This window comes from Crotalus tigris, unplaced genomic scaffold, assembly GCF_016545835.1.
Source record: "Crotalus tigris isolate CLP2741 ecotype Arizona unplaced genomic scaffold, ASM1654583v1 scf7180000020992.475769, whole genome shotgun sequence".
NCBI classification, from domain to species: Eukaryota; Metazoa; Chordata; class Lepidosauria; order Squamata; family Viperidae; genus Crotalus; species Crotalus tigris.
The window spans coordinates 63,801-81,038 of NW_024098302.1; the positions used below are offsets into that span (position 1 = coordinate 63,801).

Sequence of the window (17,238 nt, forward strand, 5' to 3'; positions counted from 1 at the left end):
AGAGCTGAAGAAGCTTCTTGAAGAAGCAAAACATCTTCAAAGGAAAAAAAATTGTCTCTTGAAATAGTACCTTTGGGATTGGCAGCAGACATTTTAGTCCAATAGTTTGGGTTTGCACACCCAAAAGGATAAACTAGTTAACTGGGTATATTTTCTGGACACATAGAACTGATTGGCCAAGGATAAACCCTTTTCAGTGCCATCTTTTTAAAAATATAGTGTGGTTAATTATGCGCCATCAAGCTGATGTCAACTCTTAGCCACACAAATTGTTCTCCATGAATGCATAGTTTGTAGATGACTGCATTCCTGCAACTTGTTTAACCAGGCTGCTGAATTAATTCATTTTCTGAATTTGCAGAATATATAAACTGCATGGGGCAGATTTACATACCCCAAGGCTAACCACGTTTAAAACCATTTTAAGGTTAGCACATCATATGCAGATGTAACTGCTAAGGGCTGAACTCAGCTAAGGATGTGTGCTTGTGTGAGTCCATCCTCCTCTAGAATTCAGAGGGAAAACTTTGCTCAATTCAGTTTCAGGGTTGCTTTTACAGATAACAAAATCTTACAAACTCAGAATTATTTTTATATTTGCTACCAATTAAGACTACCAATTATTTTCTTCTAAATAAACATGAAACCTCTCAGTTCAAGCCTGCTTTGGTCGACTCGAGAAGAAACCCAATTGTTTTGTAATAATTGGGTATCACTTCCAGGCAATGGGGTTAAAAAACTGCATCTTTAGCACTATAGGCAGGGCCGGGAATATTTCCATTTCTTTAGCCTTTTCCAAACCGGGGTCCTCCAAGCGTGGGAGATCACCATTCCCATCATTCCCAGCGACTGCAGGCTGGGAATTATGGGAAATGACTTCCCACGTATTTCAAATGGAACCTGCTCTCACCCAAACCTGCTTCATTTAGTCTTAAATGAAAAAGATCGGCAGGGACATTTGCCCACCTTTTCGCTATTCCCAACATTACCTTCCTCTCCTCAGCCCACCCCCACCGCTAGCAAACGTTTTAACCCGCAAGGTTCGGATTCGGTTGCATTCTCACGTGCCATTTATTTTTTTAATTTTTTTTTTCAAAACAAAACGCGTGTTCCATTGCAGCGGGGCTTGTTTTAATCGTTTTTTTTTTCCCCCTTCCGATACTTCTGCTTCGGTGGATGCACTTTTAAGCATAGCCATTTTTAAAAATATTAAACACCCTCACCCCCTTTTTTTTGGGGGGGGGATCCCAGCAATCAAAACCAGCCCGATCCTGCATCGGATCCTGCAGTGCTTAAAGAGAGCGAGAAAAGCGGCTAGAGAGGAAAAGCGGCGGAGGAAGAGGAGGAAGGTTTTGGCGGGTGGCTGCAAACGGGGGAAGAAATTGGCTGGGGCACTTTCCGGTCCGGGATTTGCCTGCTTGGGAAGTCGCGTTTGGTTGCTGGTGCGCGGCGGAAAACGGGCGGCGGCGGCGGCTTCAAAAGTGGCCGTCGTGGAGGAGAGCCTTAGAGAAGGGAGGAAAGGCTGAGGATCCTGGGTTCAAATGCCGCCTCTCTGCCGTTAAGGGAGGAATTGGCTGGCTCGAGCGGTTTACTAGGTGGCCAACTTGGAGAGACGGAGGAGGTGAGCCAAACCTAGCCTAGCTTGCAGCTGGTCTCTTCTTAAAGCAGGGGGTCTTCAAACTTGGCCCTTTTATGACTGGTGGACTTCAACTCCCAGAATTCCTCAGCCAGGCATGCCTGGCTGAGGAGTTCTGGGAGTTGAAGTCCACCAGTCATAAAAGGGTCAAGTTTGAAGACCCCTGTCTTCAAGCAATGTTTCTGAACCTTGGCAACTGTTAAGATGTTTGGACTTCAACTCCCAGAAGCCAGCCAGGCATGGCTGGGGAATTCTGGGAGTTGAAATCCCACCCCTCTTAAAAGTTGCCAAGGTTCAGAAACACTGCTCTAGAGTAGGGGGGCCTTGAAACCTGGCAACTTTTAAAAGACTTGTGGACTTCAATTCCCAGAATTCTTCAGCATGCCAAGCTGGCTGGGGAATTCTGGGAGTTGAAGTCCACAGGTCTTAAAAGTGGCCAAGCTTTTGAGACCACTGTCCTAAATTGAAGAGCAAAAAAATGAGTCGGAGGTGTTATGTGAAGACCTGGATTTCTGGATAAGGGTTGGATGCTGAAAAGCTGGAAGGAAAGAGAAGAAGAGGAGGGGCCAGTACGGAGGATGGATTCAGTTACAGGGGCATGATGGAAAAAAAATGCTGAAGGATCAGGTTAGGGACAGATCCTCCTGGAGGAAATCCATCTGTCAACACCAACTTGATGGTCCATAATGAGTCAATTAGTTTGCAAGGAAAGGGCTGCCTAAAGAGGCAGATTTGAGATAGTTTTAAAATTGAGTTTTATTGTTCACATTTTTTTTCCCTAGTGTTTTCCCCCTCCCACAGCTGCAGGGTCTGATTGGTTATTGAGTGCAGACAGGAATTGACTGATCACCTTGTCAGCCATACCTGACATGCCTTATATCAGGGGTGTCAAACTCACAACATCAGGTGATGTGTTGCAATGTATCGTGACTTTTTTGTCATTGCCGGCAATGGGACGGGCACGGTTTCGCTATGATGCATCTGGCCCAAGGGCCGGGAATTTGACACCCCTGCCGTATATTGTGAGCTGAGAGTGAGTAATTGGTCCAAAGTCACCCAGCTGGTTTTTATGCCTAAGGCAGGACTAAAACCCATAATCTATGGTTGCTAGAATTGGGTATGTCTAGTTTAACGAAGAGAAGGACAAGGGGGGACATGATAGCAGTATTCCAATATCTCAGGGGCTGCCATAAAGAAGAGGGAATTAAGCTATTTTCCAAAGCACCTGAAGGCAGGACAAGAAGCAACGGGTAGAAACTAATCAAGGAGAGAAGCAACCTAGAACTAAGGAGAAACTTCCTGACAGTGAGAACAATTAACCAGTGGAACAATCTGCCTCCAGAAGCGGTGAATGCTCCAACACTGGAAGTTTTTAAAAAGAGACTGGACAGCCATTTGTCCGAAATGGTGTAGGGTTTCCTGCCTGAGCAGGGGGTTGGACTAGAAGACCTCCAAGGTCCCTTCCAACTTTAGTACTACTACTACTACTACTACTATTATTATTATCATCTCCTGGTTTCTAGCCTGGTGTTTTCACCACTAGACAAAACTGTTGCTCCAGTTTTATTCATATTATGAATTATAATTGGTACTCTCCTTGCCAGTCCATCTGCCTTGTTGCTGGTCATCTTCACCTATTTCCTTCTAGCTCTCCCCTTCTCTTTACATAAGGTGTTTAATGTAGAGTAATGCTAATTAAGTGGGGTGGATTTAAAGGCAAAAGACATCTTTCCACCCCCCAAAAAAAGGTTAGTGTATCACTATGGATTTTAATGTTTTTAGATTTTAATGTTTTACCTTGTTTTTACTCTGTAAAAAGCTGCCTAGAGGATGGGCAGCATGTACATTTAATGAATACATAAATAACATTTCTCTCTAGATTCGTGGGCTCTCGGAGGGAAAATGTATCAGATGCCTGGGTCTGGTGTCTACTTGTGCATATATTTCTGCTCGTAGACACAGATATTAGGGAAGTGAAATAGGTACTTGAGTTGTTAATCCTTGTGGCCTTCAGTTCTTAATTTATGCTAAGGTGTAAGGCGGTGTGAAGCTGATGCTCTTAGTGTGCTGTATAACGCACTAAAAGGTGCTTGCTTTCTTCATTTAATAATTAACTGTTTTTGTTCTAGGTGATCCACACAATTAAAAGTCAGTGTAGTACAGTGTTTCTCAACCTTGACAATTTTAAGGCATGTGGACTTCAACTCCCAGAATTCCACAGCCAGCATTGCTGGCTGTGGAATTCTGGGAGTTGAAGTCCACATGCCTTAAAATTGTCAAGGTTGAGAAACACTGGTGTAGTATAACAGTTAAAAGTCGTATGCTGCTAAATATTTTAAGTCTTTTTCCTAAAGGGGGGGGAAACAGCCTCCTTTACACGGGCAAGTGGTTAAATCATGGTTAAATTATGGTTTTGCAAAATATATGAACCTGGTCACAGTGCAAAATCTAAGTCTTTCCCCCCCCCCTTTTTTTTCTCTGTAGGTTTCTTTTGATCTCTGAAAGAAAAATAATACATCTGGTGACTGACCTTTGACATACACACTCCCAGGTAATGCAATGGCTATCTCTAGAGATTTGAAATCTGTTTAATGATCTCCAATTGTGTTTTTTTTTTTTCCAATGTGGGCAAGAAATGCCGGAAAATCTTGGCACATTGAGAAAAATGCACGGTTTGGAATAATATAAAAAACGTAGGGAAATCTGCAGAAATAGCATAGCGAGGCTTGAACAGGAAATGGTAAGAGACTTGGGGGCAGGGTACAAGAATTATAAGCAGGAGGGGCTTCCTAAATTAGTGGAGTTTATGAGAGCAAGGGAAGTTGCTTGGGGCATGGGTCTCTGGCAGGTTTATAATAATAATAATAAAGTTGGAAGGGACCTTGGAGGTCATCTAGTCCAACCCCCTGCGCAGGCAGGAAACCCTATACCATTTCAGAGAAATGGCTGTCCAGTCTCTTCTTAAAAACTTCCATGTTGGAGCATTCACTGCTTCTGGAGGCTGGTTGTTCCACTGATTAATTGTTCTAACTGTCAGGAAGTTTCTCCTTAGTTCTAGGTTGCTTCTCTCCTTGGTTAGTTTCAATCCGTTGCTTCTTGTCCTGCCTTCAGGCGCTTTGGAAAATAGCTTGACTTCCTCTTCTTTGTGGTAGCCCCTGAGATATTGGAACACAGCTATCATGTCCCCCCTCGTCCTTCTCTTTGTTAAACTAGACATACCCAATTCCAGCAACCGTTCCTTATATGCTTTAGCCTCCAGTCCGCTAATCTTTGTTGCTTCATTGGCTTCTCTTCTTTTGCCTTCCACAGTTTGTGGGCGAGACACAGTCATGGTGAAATCATGTTGTGCCATAAACTGCAACAACAAATTTTCACTGGGCAATAATATCTCCTTCCACAGGTAAGTCAAACCTCCTTCCATGGTTGAATGGATGAACGGAAACAGCAAATCTTAGCGGTGATTTGCTCCCTTTATCAATGGCATTGATCTCCACCAGGCCCATCTGACTGGTTTTAAACCTTGTCAGGAACCATCACAGATGGCAGAGGAGGGAAAAATAAGGAAGCCAATTGTAATGGTATGTGGGAATGACCTTGGAGATGAGAGGAAGGGAAGAGTTGCATAGGGAGCAGTCAGATAAGAAGGAGCATGGCCCACAGCTGCATAGTGCACGAAGCAAAAAGATCATCAAGGACCCTCTCTTAAGTTCTCAGGTTGTAAAAGAGAGGGAGGAGTTGTACAGGTGGTCTACCTAGGACAGGGGTAGGCAACCTTGGCTCTTTTACGACTCATGGACTTCAACTCCCAGAATTCCTGAACCAGCATGGGGGAACTATGGCCTCTTCATGACTCGTGGACTTCAACTCCCAGAATTCCTGAGCCAGCCTGGCTCAGCTTGGAAACCTCTCCCTTTCCCCTCAGCACGGCTGGCTCAGGAATTCTGGGAGTTGAAGCCCACGAGTCAAAAGAGCCGAGGTGGCCTACCCCTGACCTAGGACCACAACATTTATAATGCTAAGCGAGACAATTAAGTGAGTTTTGCCCCATTTTATGATCTTTCTTGCCATAGTTCTAAAGTGACTCATGGCAGTTGTTAAGTTAGTGTGAACCCCCAAAAAGGAACCCTCCGGGCGGCTGAATCCCCAAAAGGTGTAAGTCTTTATTGGATACACCGTCTCGGAACTGAAGAAGCAAAACCAGCTCTGGGGTTTCCTGCGCGAAACGTTGCCAAATTAAACAATAGATTCCCCGGTCCCCGCTCCTCAGGTGTTCACATTGTCCAATGGTAAGACTTCTTTTTGTTATGGGAACAGTCAAGCACCTTGCAGCAGCGACCTTGGCGTTTTGCAGGCTCTCTCACGGTTTGTGAACGGCTTCCCGTTTCCTCCCTTCGCTTTCCAGCCCTTCCCCCTTTTTGCTGGCAAGTTGATTAGCGTTAGACGCTAGCAGGCATCGTAGCGGTTCAGTCTTGACAGTAACACAGTTAAGTGGCTTCTCTCTTGACTGCTTGTCAGAAGGTCACCACAAGGGATCACTTGACCCCGGGACATTCCAGCCATCATAGATATGAGTCAGTTGCCAAGTGTTTGAATTTTGATCACGTGACCAGGGAGATGCTGCAACGGTTGTAAGTAGGAAAAACAGTCATAATTCCACTTTATTCAATGCCGTTGCAACGTCGAACGGTCACTAAATGATCTGCTGTGCCACCTGTATTCTCAAACTTCAAGATTCGGTTAATGTGGCTTTATATTAAAGTAGAATTAGCTTTTCTTTGCTGTGTTTCTGGTCTGGTCTACCTGAGAAGGCTGATATCAGTGGAAATAATAATAATAGTAATAATAATCAGAATTCAAACAGACAAGCACATGCAACATAACACCCCAGACTTAACAATTGTCGATAAGAAAGACAAAAAAGTCTGGATAGTGGATGTGGCAGTGCCTGGAAACAGCAGAATAGAAGAGAAAGAGCTGGAGAAGATAACAAAATACAAAGACCTACAAATAGAAATAGAAAGACTGTGGCAAAAGCAAGCAAGGGTAGTACCAATAGTCATAGGCGCCTTGGGTGCAATCCCAAAACAACTGGAGCACCATTTGAACACCATTGGCATTGACAAATTCGCTATTAGTCAATTGCAAAAGGCGGCCTTACCAGGAACTGCTTCCATCCTGCAATGATATCTGTAATACCATCAAACATCCACATCTGCCTATCCCAGGTCCTGGGTAAGGACTCGATAGGTAGACAAAATGCCAAATCCAGTCTGAACATCTGGCTGTGCGATGATCGATAATATAATAATAATAATAATAATAATAATAATAATAATAATAATAATAATAATAAGAAGAAGAAGAAGAAGAAGAAGAAGAAGAAGAAGAAGAAGAAGAAGAAGAAGAAGAAGAAGAAGTAATCACGCAAACTGATTACAAAGCTAGACATGACCGAGTTGCTAAATTAATTACAAAGCTAGACATGACCGAGTTGCTAAATTAATCCACTGGGCATTTTGTAAAAAATACGACTTGCCTGTGTCCAAAAAGTAGTGGGAACATAGGATGGAAAAAGTTTTTTTTTTTTTTTTTTTTTTGTAAAAAATTTTTGATTTTCAATTTTACATTACACTCATAAAAAATACATCAGATAAAGGGTAAAATAAATTTATACACACAACTTTCGGTATTGCTCACCCATTTCCCCCCAAACCGCATCCACCCTCTAATCTCTTCCCTCACTTCCCTCTTTCCCTCTTCTTCACTCTCCCCCTCTCCTCCTTCTCCTCAACCTTCCTACTTACTTCTCCCCTTCCTCCTATCTTCTCACTCCGGATGCAGTCCAGGGGAAATGCCCGAGCAATTCCTCTCTCCAAAATAAAAAATAATACTATATACAATGAAACTATTTCTATTTATCTGAGCTATTTAACCTCCAACCCATCCTCCCCCCCCACCTCCTGCCCCCCCCACTTCCCAGAGCCAAGTACAGGGTTATACAAAAATATTAAACAGAATCTATTTAAGTTAACTAATTATACAATAACCAAAATCATACTAACCCTTAACTCTCTTCAAACTTTAACATCATAATTTTATAAACAAATCCATTACTCATAAAATAAATGAAACTTTGTAGTTCCATATTTCTTCTGAACATATTCTATCCATCTTCTCCATACAATAACATATATCTCTTGTGAATGGTCCTTTAAATAAGCAGAAATTTTAGCCATTTCTGCTAAATTAGAAACATTAAATACCCATTCTTCTAAAGAAGGCAGAGAGTCTTTCTTCCGATACTGACCCACCAATAATCTTGCTGCTGTTATTAAATTCAACATTAAAATAGCTTCTTTAGCATCAAAATCCACAAAAATACCCAAAAGAAATAACTGGGGAGTAAACTTAATCTGGAAAAAGTGGTTGAGAATGAGAGGGTGAAGATCTTGTGGGACTTTCGAATACAGACAGATCGCCATTTGGAACACAACACACCGGATATCGCAGTTGTAGAGAACTGAAGCGTACCGCTGATTGATATCGCTGTATCAGGAGATGCCAGAGTCGAACAAAAAGAATTGGAAAAAAATTAAGAAATATCACGACCTGGCCATCGAAAGTGCGCGATTATGGATGAAACGTGTAACAGTGATACCCATTGTCATCGGGGCACTGGGAACCATGTCCAAAAACTTTGCAAAACACATCAAGAAACTGCAGCTTCCTGCACTAATTCCAGCAATGCTAAAAAAAAAAACCTGCGCTATTCGGAACATCTTACATTTTAAGGAGATACCTGGTGGACACCTAGGATGCTGGTAGCAACCTGTGTCAACCAACAGCGTCAGTCAATTTGAATGTTCAATTGATTGAGGTTCACGTCTAATGAATAATAATAATGATGATGATGTTGGAAGGGACCTTGGAGGTCATTTAGCCCAACCCCCTGCTCAGGCAGGAAACCTTATGCCATTTCAGACAAATGGCTGTCCAGTCTCTTCTTAAAAACTTCCAGTGTTGGAGCATTCACCGCTTCTGGAGGCAGGTTGTTCCACTGGTTAATTGTCCTCACTGTCAGAAATGTAGCTCAGAACTGAACGAAGATGCTCTCCACATTCTCTGAGCTTGGCTGTTTGCTTGCAAATGTTTGGTAACCCAGTTAGGTAACATCCGTGTGAGAGAGGGTGAAGTTTGCTGCCTGTTTGTATATAATTGCTTGTGCTGCCAGTGTAACGAGGGTGTGGTTTTAAATGAAACCAGCCATGCAAATGTTTCCTACAGAATGAAAACAGACACAGACAGACAGATAGTCCTTCTTTCATGTCCAGTCATTCAGCGACCATTTAAAGCAGTGGTTCTCAACCTTTTTAATGCCGCGACCCCCCAACCGGTCGTAAGTCGAGGACTACTCAACCGGTCGTAAGTCGAGGACTACTCAGCTGGTGCAGCACCATTTGCAGAATGGGACTTTTGGCAGGCTCAGCAGGGCAGAGACAGCCTGGACAATTCCTATTGGCTTTTGAAAGCCAATAGAATTAGACTCTATTCAAGAGAGTCTATTCTATTGGCTTTCAAAAGCCAATAGAATAAAAGGGAGTAGCACAGCTAAGGAAAAGGGGGAAAAATGGCGGACTGCGTTGTTTGGCGACCCCCGTGAAATGGTCGTTCGACCCCAAATGGGGTCCCGACCCACAGGTTGAGAACCACTGATATAAAGCGAGGGAGATGCAGGACGTAATTTCAATTATTGTTAGCATTCTGCTGTCAGGTCATTGCAATTTATTTATGAAGCAAATTTATATGGCTTCCCAACTCGCACACACAGGGAACTCCGGGCAGCTTACAAAGATTTGTGACTTCGAGGTTGTCCATGGTGCTCTCTAAGCTTGGTTGTTTTCTTGAAGATGTCTCATTACTATAGTAAGCCGAGGTCCACGCGCAATCCCTTCAGCTTTAGAAATCTTTTAAGATTTTGCTTGGGCTATGCAAAGCGGAAGATAGAGCCAAGGTGGTGTAGTGGTTAGAATGCAGTACTGCAGGCCATTTCTGCTGAATGCCGGCTGCCAGCAGTTCGGCAGTTCGCGTTTTACCTGCTCAAGGTTGACTCAGCCTTCCCTCCTTCTGCGGTTGGTAAAATGAGGACCCAAATTGTTGTGGGGCAGTAGGCTGACTCTGTAAACCTCCTAGAGAGGGCTGTAAAGCTGTATATAAGTCTTAAGTGCTATTGCTAAGTGTTATATAATGGGAAAGCCATTTTATGTAGAAAAGAACCAAGTGCACCAATTAACTTCCTCCAGGCCATTGCAATTATCAGAAAACCCAGCCTGATTAGCTATTTGTGCTTTATTGTAAAGTTACAGCAACAGAGACTTGCAAGCTGAAAGTACTGTCATGGTTCGAACAGATGAAACTCTTCAAAAGAACTTTGAGGCATTGTTTACCTTCAAGAATCTTTATTTGAGTAGCATAATATCGGCACTTACATAATCGAAGCCAAAAACTGAATTCCCCTCCCCTGGGCACATAGTATCAAAGCACAATTCCCTCCTCCAATTAAGCAGTCATAAATCACATTCCCCAATTAGCTTGAAGTGTGGGCTTCCTCTCCAGTTCTCCAGCCCTGCCAATTCTTTATCAGCTCTAGCTCAATAACCTTGATTCTCAGGCTGAGTTTAGTGTTGTTATGTCTAGCTAGACTCTCATTCACATCCCCCCCTCCCAGCATCATCTAACTCTAAAAGCAAAAGGGAAAAAGATGGCTACATTTCCATCTGTTGTCAATGCAAAACATCTGATGTTAGCAGCGATGATGACACCATCAGCTTTAGAGCCTTAGCGAGGGTCCCTTGTGAGCCGCCTGTTACGCAGCTGTGGACTATGCTGCCTCTTATCTGTTTCTTCCCTGGACAGTGTCTCTTCATCCCCCGAGGTCTTTCCTATATCCTTTCACGGCAATAAGCAGCACCCTGCAACAACTTGTTGGTTGTGGTTACTATTGAAACTATTGTGACATCATTAATGTTATCCTCATCGACCTTAAGAGGCACAGTGTTTAGAATGCAGTATTGCAGGCAAACTCTGCCCAGGGTCTGGCGTTCGATCCTGACGGGGCTCATGGTTGACTCAGCCTTCCGTCCTTATGAGGTTGGTAAAATGAAGGACTCGGGTTGTTGGGAGGTGGGGGACAATGTGCTGACATTGTAACGTAAACCTCTTAGAGGCGGCTGGAAAGCGCTGTGAAGCAGCATATAAGCCTAAGTGTCGTTGCTATTGTTATTCGCGCTTGTTGTGTTGTTATTTGCCCGTAGGTTTCCCCTTGGAAAAAAAGACGTGTTAAAAAAGTGGGTTTGGAATATTCGACGGAAGAATTTCATTCCTACACGTCACCACGTGCTCTGCTCGGAACATTTTTGCGAGACTGACTACCTAAAAAATGTGGCTTCTGGTCGGCGATACCTCAAGCCGGAAGCGATTCCGACTGTCTTTAACATACCTGAGCGACAGAGAAAGGTAAAGGTAAAGCCGCTGGGGCTGATTCACCCACAGAATTGAAAGTAACCCTAAGTCAGTGGTGGCGAACCTGTGGCACGGGTGCCAGAGGCGGCACTCGGAGCCCTCTCTGTGGGCACACGTGCCGTTGCCCCAGCCTTGCCTCTGCCACTGACCCCCTCCTCACCAGCAGCCTCCCTGGAGGAGAGTCGCCCCTGAGCGTGGCCCACGCGGAGCAGCGCAGCCAAGGACATGGCAGCCAGACAGCGGAGACAAGACTCTGCCCTCACACCCTATCATGCAGTTGATGCTGTAGGGCGTGGGCAGAGGGTGTGGCCGCCATGGTGCTGCTGGGCTGCCTGGGCGATCTGTGGCGGGCTCTGGAGTCAGTGAGTGGCCCTGCGGGTAGGCAGGGTGGGGTGGAGTGGGGGTGATGCAGGGGGGGTAGAGCGGGGGTGGGCAGAGGGTGGAGCAGGGGCGAGGCCAGTTTTTGGGCACTCGGTCTCTAAAAGGTTCACCATCACTGCCCTAAGTTGTTTCGTTCATAGTCTTTTCAAAATGCTTTCTACAAAAAACATCTGATAAACCAGGGGTCCCCAACCCCCGATCCGTGGACCGGTACCAGGCCACGGCATGCCAGCAACCAGTCCGTACAAACAAGCCAAGCCCCACCCACGGGATGCAGGCAGCACACAAAACCACGCCCCCTCCGGTCCGCGGAAAAACTTCTCTCCACAGAACCGGTCCCTGGCGCTCAAAAGGTTGGGGACCTCTGTGATAAACCTTATCTCATTTCAAAGCTGAAGAAGACAATGTTGCTTTGTTCTGTCCTGTGTGTTGCAATTTTTGTTTCTAAAGGGGAATAAGGCATTTTTAGGCATTCTGAAAGTTTGGGAAAGGTTTTAGGCCGGCAATACAGATTGTGCCACATTTAATTAGTATCTGAGACATTAATGGGGCCTGAAATAAGGAAATTTATGCATTTGTCTAGTGTGTGTGTGTGTGTGTGTTTAGATTCTTGCCTGCAAAGAATTAAAGCAGTGGTTCTCAATTTTTTTAATGCCGCGACCCCCAACCGGTCGTAAGTCGAGGACTACTCAACCGGTCGTAAGTCGAGGACTACTCAACCGGTCGTAAGTCGAGGACTACTCAACTGGTGCAGCACCGTTTGCAGAATGGGACTTTTGGCGGGCTCAGCAGGGCAGAGACAGCCTGGACAATTCCTATTGGCTTTTGAAAGCCAATAGAATTAGACTCTATTCAAGAGAGTCTATTCTATTGGCTTTCAAAAGCCAATAGAATAAAAGGGAGTAGCACAGCTAAGGAAAAGGGGGAAAAAAATGGCGGACTGCGTTGTTTGGCGACCCCCGTGAAATGGTCGTTCGACCCCAAATGGGATCCTGACCCACAGGTTGAGAACCACTGAATTAAAGGATACTCATCTCACAAGTGACTCTGGATAGTCTACAAGAGGACTAAAACAATAAATATGTAAAATCCTTACAATAAGGAAAAATAAAACGTTAAAAGGCAACAAATTGTTATGAAGAGCTTTCACTTTATTTGGCAACCAGGATAAATCCTTGGTACCTGGAAAGTCACTCTCCTAATTTAAGGAAAGGGATCCAGGATGCAAGTTTATTATCTGTTTTAGAAAAGCCTTTGTAAAGGGTCCAAAAATGAGTGTGTGACAGATTGTGTTGCTGTATGGTCCACATTTAATGATCTAAGAAGGTAAAAGCCATATGCACATTAATAGATAAAATATGGGTCTTCTCTGTTAATTTTTGGAGGACATTTCATTTATTTAACTTCTATAATATGTTTAGTATTTTTCTCTTTACTCAGTTATCACTCTCAAGCCTAAATTTCTTTCTTTTGCATTTTATTGTTTTATGATAGTAAAATATAAAATAATTTTATTATAAAATAAATTATTTTAAAAATAAATAAATTCATTCATGGATCCTGCTCCAGAAACATATCTCGGAATCACAGTGCGCAGTTCAGGATAAATATTGCCTCATTTGTTTAGCTCAGGGGTAGGCAACCTTGGCTCTTTTATGACTCGTGGACTTCAACTCCCAGAATTCCTGAGCCAGCATGGCTCAGCTTGGAAACCTCTCCCTTTCCCCTCAGCATGGCTGGCTCAGGAATTCTGGGAGTTGAAGTCCATGAGTCACAAAAGAGCCAAGGTGGCCTACCCCTGATTTAGCTATTTAACTGAATATGAATGCTTAGATTTATATTCAGTCAAACGCCAACTGTGTAATGCTTATGTGAGATTGCACTGGAAGATTGTGCGTTCTTTTGGGGAAGCACAAACGAAGTGGGAAACAGTACAAAAACGGCACTGTTAGAATGACTATGCAAGAGTTTCTCCACCTAAGCAGCCTTAACATACGTGGACTTCAACTCCCAGAATTCCACAGCCAGCATGTTAAAGTTGCCAAGGATGAGAAATGCTGCACTGGAGAATTGAAAGCAGTGTTTTAGAGAGGCAAAATTGCTCTTCCTTTCAGATGGGTTTCCAAATTCATAGAGGATGTGGCTGTAGACAGGAATCAGAATCAGAGTCAGAATAGAGCTGGAAGGGACCTTGGAGGTCTTCTAGTCCAACCCCCTGCTCAAGCAGGAGAACCTATACCAGGGGTAGGCCACCTTGGCTCTTTTATGACTGGTGGACTTCAACTCCCAGAATTCCTGAGCCAGCCATGCTGTGGGGAAAGGGAGAGGTTTCCAAGCTGAGCCATGCTGGTTCAGGAATTCTGGGAGTTGAAGTCCACGAGTCATGAAGAGGCCATAGTTCCTCCATGCTGGCTCAGGAATTCTGGGAGTTGAAGTCCACAAGTCATAAAAGAGCCAAGATGGCCTACCTCTGGTCTAGGCTACATAAATAACACTTAGAATAGCCCTTAGACCAGGGGTAGGCCACCTTGGCTCTTTTATGACTGGTGGACTTCAACTCCCAGAATTCCTGAGCCAGCCATGCTGTGGGGAAAGGGAGAGGTTTCCAAGCTGAGCCATGCTGGCTCAGGAATTCTGGGAGTTGAAGTCCACGAGTCATAAAAGAGCCAAGGTTGTCTACCCCTGCTCTATACCATTTCAGAGAAATGGCTGTCCAGTTTTTTATTAAAAACCTCCAGTGATGAAGCACCTACCACTTTTTTTTAAAAAAAAAAAAATACTTTATTAATTTTCTGCTATTACAGTTCCTTAGTGCTTGATGAACAACGTGTTGTCTGGATTAATTTGTTATGTTTCATCATACCAACTGTAAGTTTTTACTCTCACCTACCACTTCTGAAGGCAAAGCCATTCCACTAGTTAATTGTCCTCACTGTTAGGAAGCTTCTCCTTAATTCCAGATGGCTTTTTTTCCTTGATTAGTTTCTTGTCTTGCCTTCAGATGCTTTGGAAAATAACTTGACCCCTTCCTCTTCTTTGTGACAGCCCCTGAAATCCTGGAACAGTGCTGTCATGTCACACCCTGGCCCTTCTTTTCTCTAGACTGGCCAAACCCAAGTCCTGCAGCCGTTCTTCACATGTTTTAGTCTCCATGGCTTGGATCGTCTTAGGCCAGTGATGGCGAACCTTTTAGAGACCGAGTGCCCAAACTGCAACCCAAAACCCACTTATTTATTGCCGGGTGCCGGGTGGGCAGAGCCCACTGGGTGGGCGTGGCTGTGGTCATGGCAGACTGGCTGGGTGTGGCCAAGGTGGGCGTGGTCACCTCGATGTTGCTTGTGGGAAGGGATGCCTGTGGGGGCCGGGCAGGGTTGGGAGAGATCCAGGGGGTCTCTGCCAGGTGGGGCGGTGGGCAGGAGGCTTGTCCTGCGGCGTGAGGCGAGGCAGGGCAGGGGTGCCATTGTCGCAGGGCAAGGCGAGACAGGGGCCGGGGCGACTGCTGCCTGACACCATCGGCCCCCGCACACAGAGGCCAGCGAGCACATGGGGGCTGACAGTGTCCGTCAGTAGCCACAGCCTGCCAACCCCTTGACTGGCGCACTCTGGGGCTGTGCAGCCCGCTGCCAGCAGTTCAGAAGCCGCCTTTGAGCTGGACGGCCGGCCGACAGTTGAGGAGACGATGCAGTGGGTCGTGCCCAGGAAAAGGAGAGCATGCGAGGCCAGGAGGGATGGGAGGGGGGGAGGGAAACCAGCCATGCTGGGATGCATCCGGCCCCGTGGGACCTCAGAGAGTTAATGGGCAGCTGATTGAAGAGGGACGATTGCCATCCCCAGGGCATGGTGCGCGTGCCCACAGACAGGGCTCTGAGTGCCGCCTCTGGCACGCGTGCCATAGGTTCGCTACCACTGTCTTAGGCGCTCTTCTCTGCGTTTTTTCCAAAGTCTCCACATCTTCATGTGGGTCTTGAAGATCGTGAAGCAGAATGTGGCTTTGGAAGGGATCCGTTGCTGCTTCTTTCTGTGGGTGAATTTCCTAAAACCAGCTCACTGGCAGCTGTGTCACCCAGACTTCCAGATCCCTTCTCAAAATTTAATAATAATAAAGTCGGAAGGGACCCTGGAGGTCATCTAGTGCAACCCTCTGCTCAGGCAGGAAACCCTATACCATTTCAGCCAAATGGCTGTCCAGTCTCTTCTTAAAAACATCCAGTGTTGGAGCATTCACCGCTTCTGGAGGCAGGTTATTCCACTGGTTAATTGTTCTGTCAGGAAATTTCTCCTTAGTTCTAGGTTGTTTCTCTCTTTGGTTAGTTTCCACCCATTGCTTCTTGTCCTGCCCTCAGGCGCTTTGGAGAATAGCTTGACTCCCTCTTCTTTGTGGCAGCCCCTGAGATATTGGAACATGGCTATCGTGTTCCCCCCTCGTCCTTTTCTTCATTAAATTTATCTCCACTCTTTTACAGGGCGCTAAAAGAAGACGGCCACTTCTTCGCCATAAGCCCCCCGATACTCAGCCGAGGAATTTGTTAAAAGTGGAAAGCAGCGCCAACACGCCCTCTCCCGGGGGTGGCGTTGTGGGTCTGGAGCACTCCTATTCTCTTCCCGCCAGCCCAGGTAACCGGTCGCGGCCTTTTGTTCAACTCGTGTAGCCGAAAAAACGGGCGCAAGGAAAACGCGTCGTCGAGTTCAGGAGGAGAGTGCGGCCTCAACGCAAATAATATATTTTTGGGAGCTCACACGGTACAGGGTAGTCCTCGACTTAACAACCGCAAAATTGAGTCCGGAATTTCTGTTGTTAAGTGTGACAAGTTGCTAAGTACGTTTTGTCCCATTTTACAATCTTTCTTGCCACAGTTGTTACGTGAATCCCTGTGGTTGTTGTTAGGAACGTGGTTGTTCAGTGAATCCACCTTCCCCCATTGACTTTGCTGGTCAGAAATTCGCAAAAAGGTGATCACATGACCCTGGGATGCTGCAACCGTCGTAAATATGAGTCGGTTGCGAAGATTTCTGAATTTGGATCACGTGACAGGAAAATGGGGCAAGCTCATTTAACCAACGTTTTCCTTAGCAACATAAATTTTGGGCTCAGTGGTGGTCGTAACACGAGGACTACCTGTACTTCGGATTCAGAGGAAACATACGAAGTAGTCCTTGACTTATGACCGATCCTTCAGAAATTACAATAGACATCCCCTAGGGATTCTTGCAACCCAGTTCCGAAGGTCCAACAGCTAGGTAACTTCTTCAGCGGAGTTTAGGGGAATGTCAGTGTCGACATTCTGTTTATAAGGGTTTCAGGTACGGGTCATGTCAAGTGAGGGTCTTGTGATGGGGTCAGGTGTGGGTCCTGTCAAGTGAGGGTCTTGTGATAGGGTCAGGTGTAGGTCCTGTCAAGTGAGGGTCTTATGTTGGACTCAGGTGTGGGTCCTATCAAGTGAGGGTCTTGTGATGGACTCAGGTGTGGGTCCTGTCAAGTGAGGGTCTTGTGATGGGAGTCAGGTGTGGGTCCTGTCAAGTGAGAGTCTTGTGATGGGTCTTGTGTTGGAGCCAGGTGTGGGTCCTGTCAAGTGAGGGTCTTGTGATGGGGTCAGGTGTGGGTCCTGTCAAGTGAGGGTCTTGTGATGGGTCTTGTGTTGGAGCCAGGTGTGGGTCCTGTCAAGTGAGAGTCTTGTGATGGGTCTTGTGTTGGAGCCAGGTGT

General features: G+C 45.4%; 1 protein-coding gene across 4 annotated transcripts in view; it reads left to right on the top strand.

Annotated features, from left to right (window-relative positions):
• The first annotated feature begins 1,375 nt into the window (after positions 1 to 1,375).
• Positions 1,376 to 17,238, top strand: part of LOC120319919 (zinc finger protein 585B-like) — a 47,484-nt gene continuing 31,621 nt past the window's right edge. For 2 of the 4 annotated variants that reach the window (XM_039369277.1, XM_039369279.1), the window contains exons 1-5: positions 1,376 to 1,621; positions 4,121 to 4,187; positions 4,946 to 5,036; positions 10,948 to 11,149; positions 16,000 to 16,150. In XM_039369277.1, the coding sequence (XP_039225211.1) occupies positions 4,966 to 5,036; positions 10,948 to 11,149; positions 16,000 to 16,150 (424 nt within the window). In that variant the 5' untranslated portion in view covers positions 1,376 to 1,621; positions 4,121 to 4,187; positions 4,946 to 4,965. The remainder of the gene's footprint in view (positions 1,622 to 4,120; positions 4,188 to 4,945; positions 5,037 to 10,947; positions 11,150 to 15,999; positions 16,151 to 17,238) is intronic. The other 2 variants (XM_039369276.1, XM_039369278.1) reach the window with 1 other exon arrangement.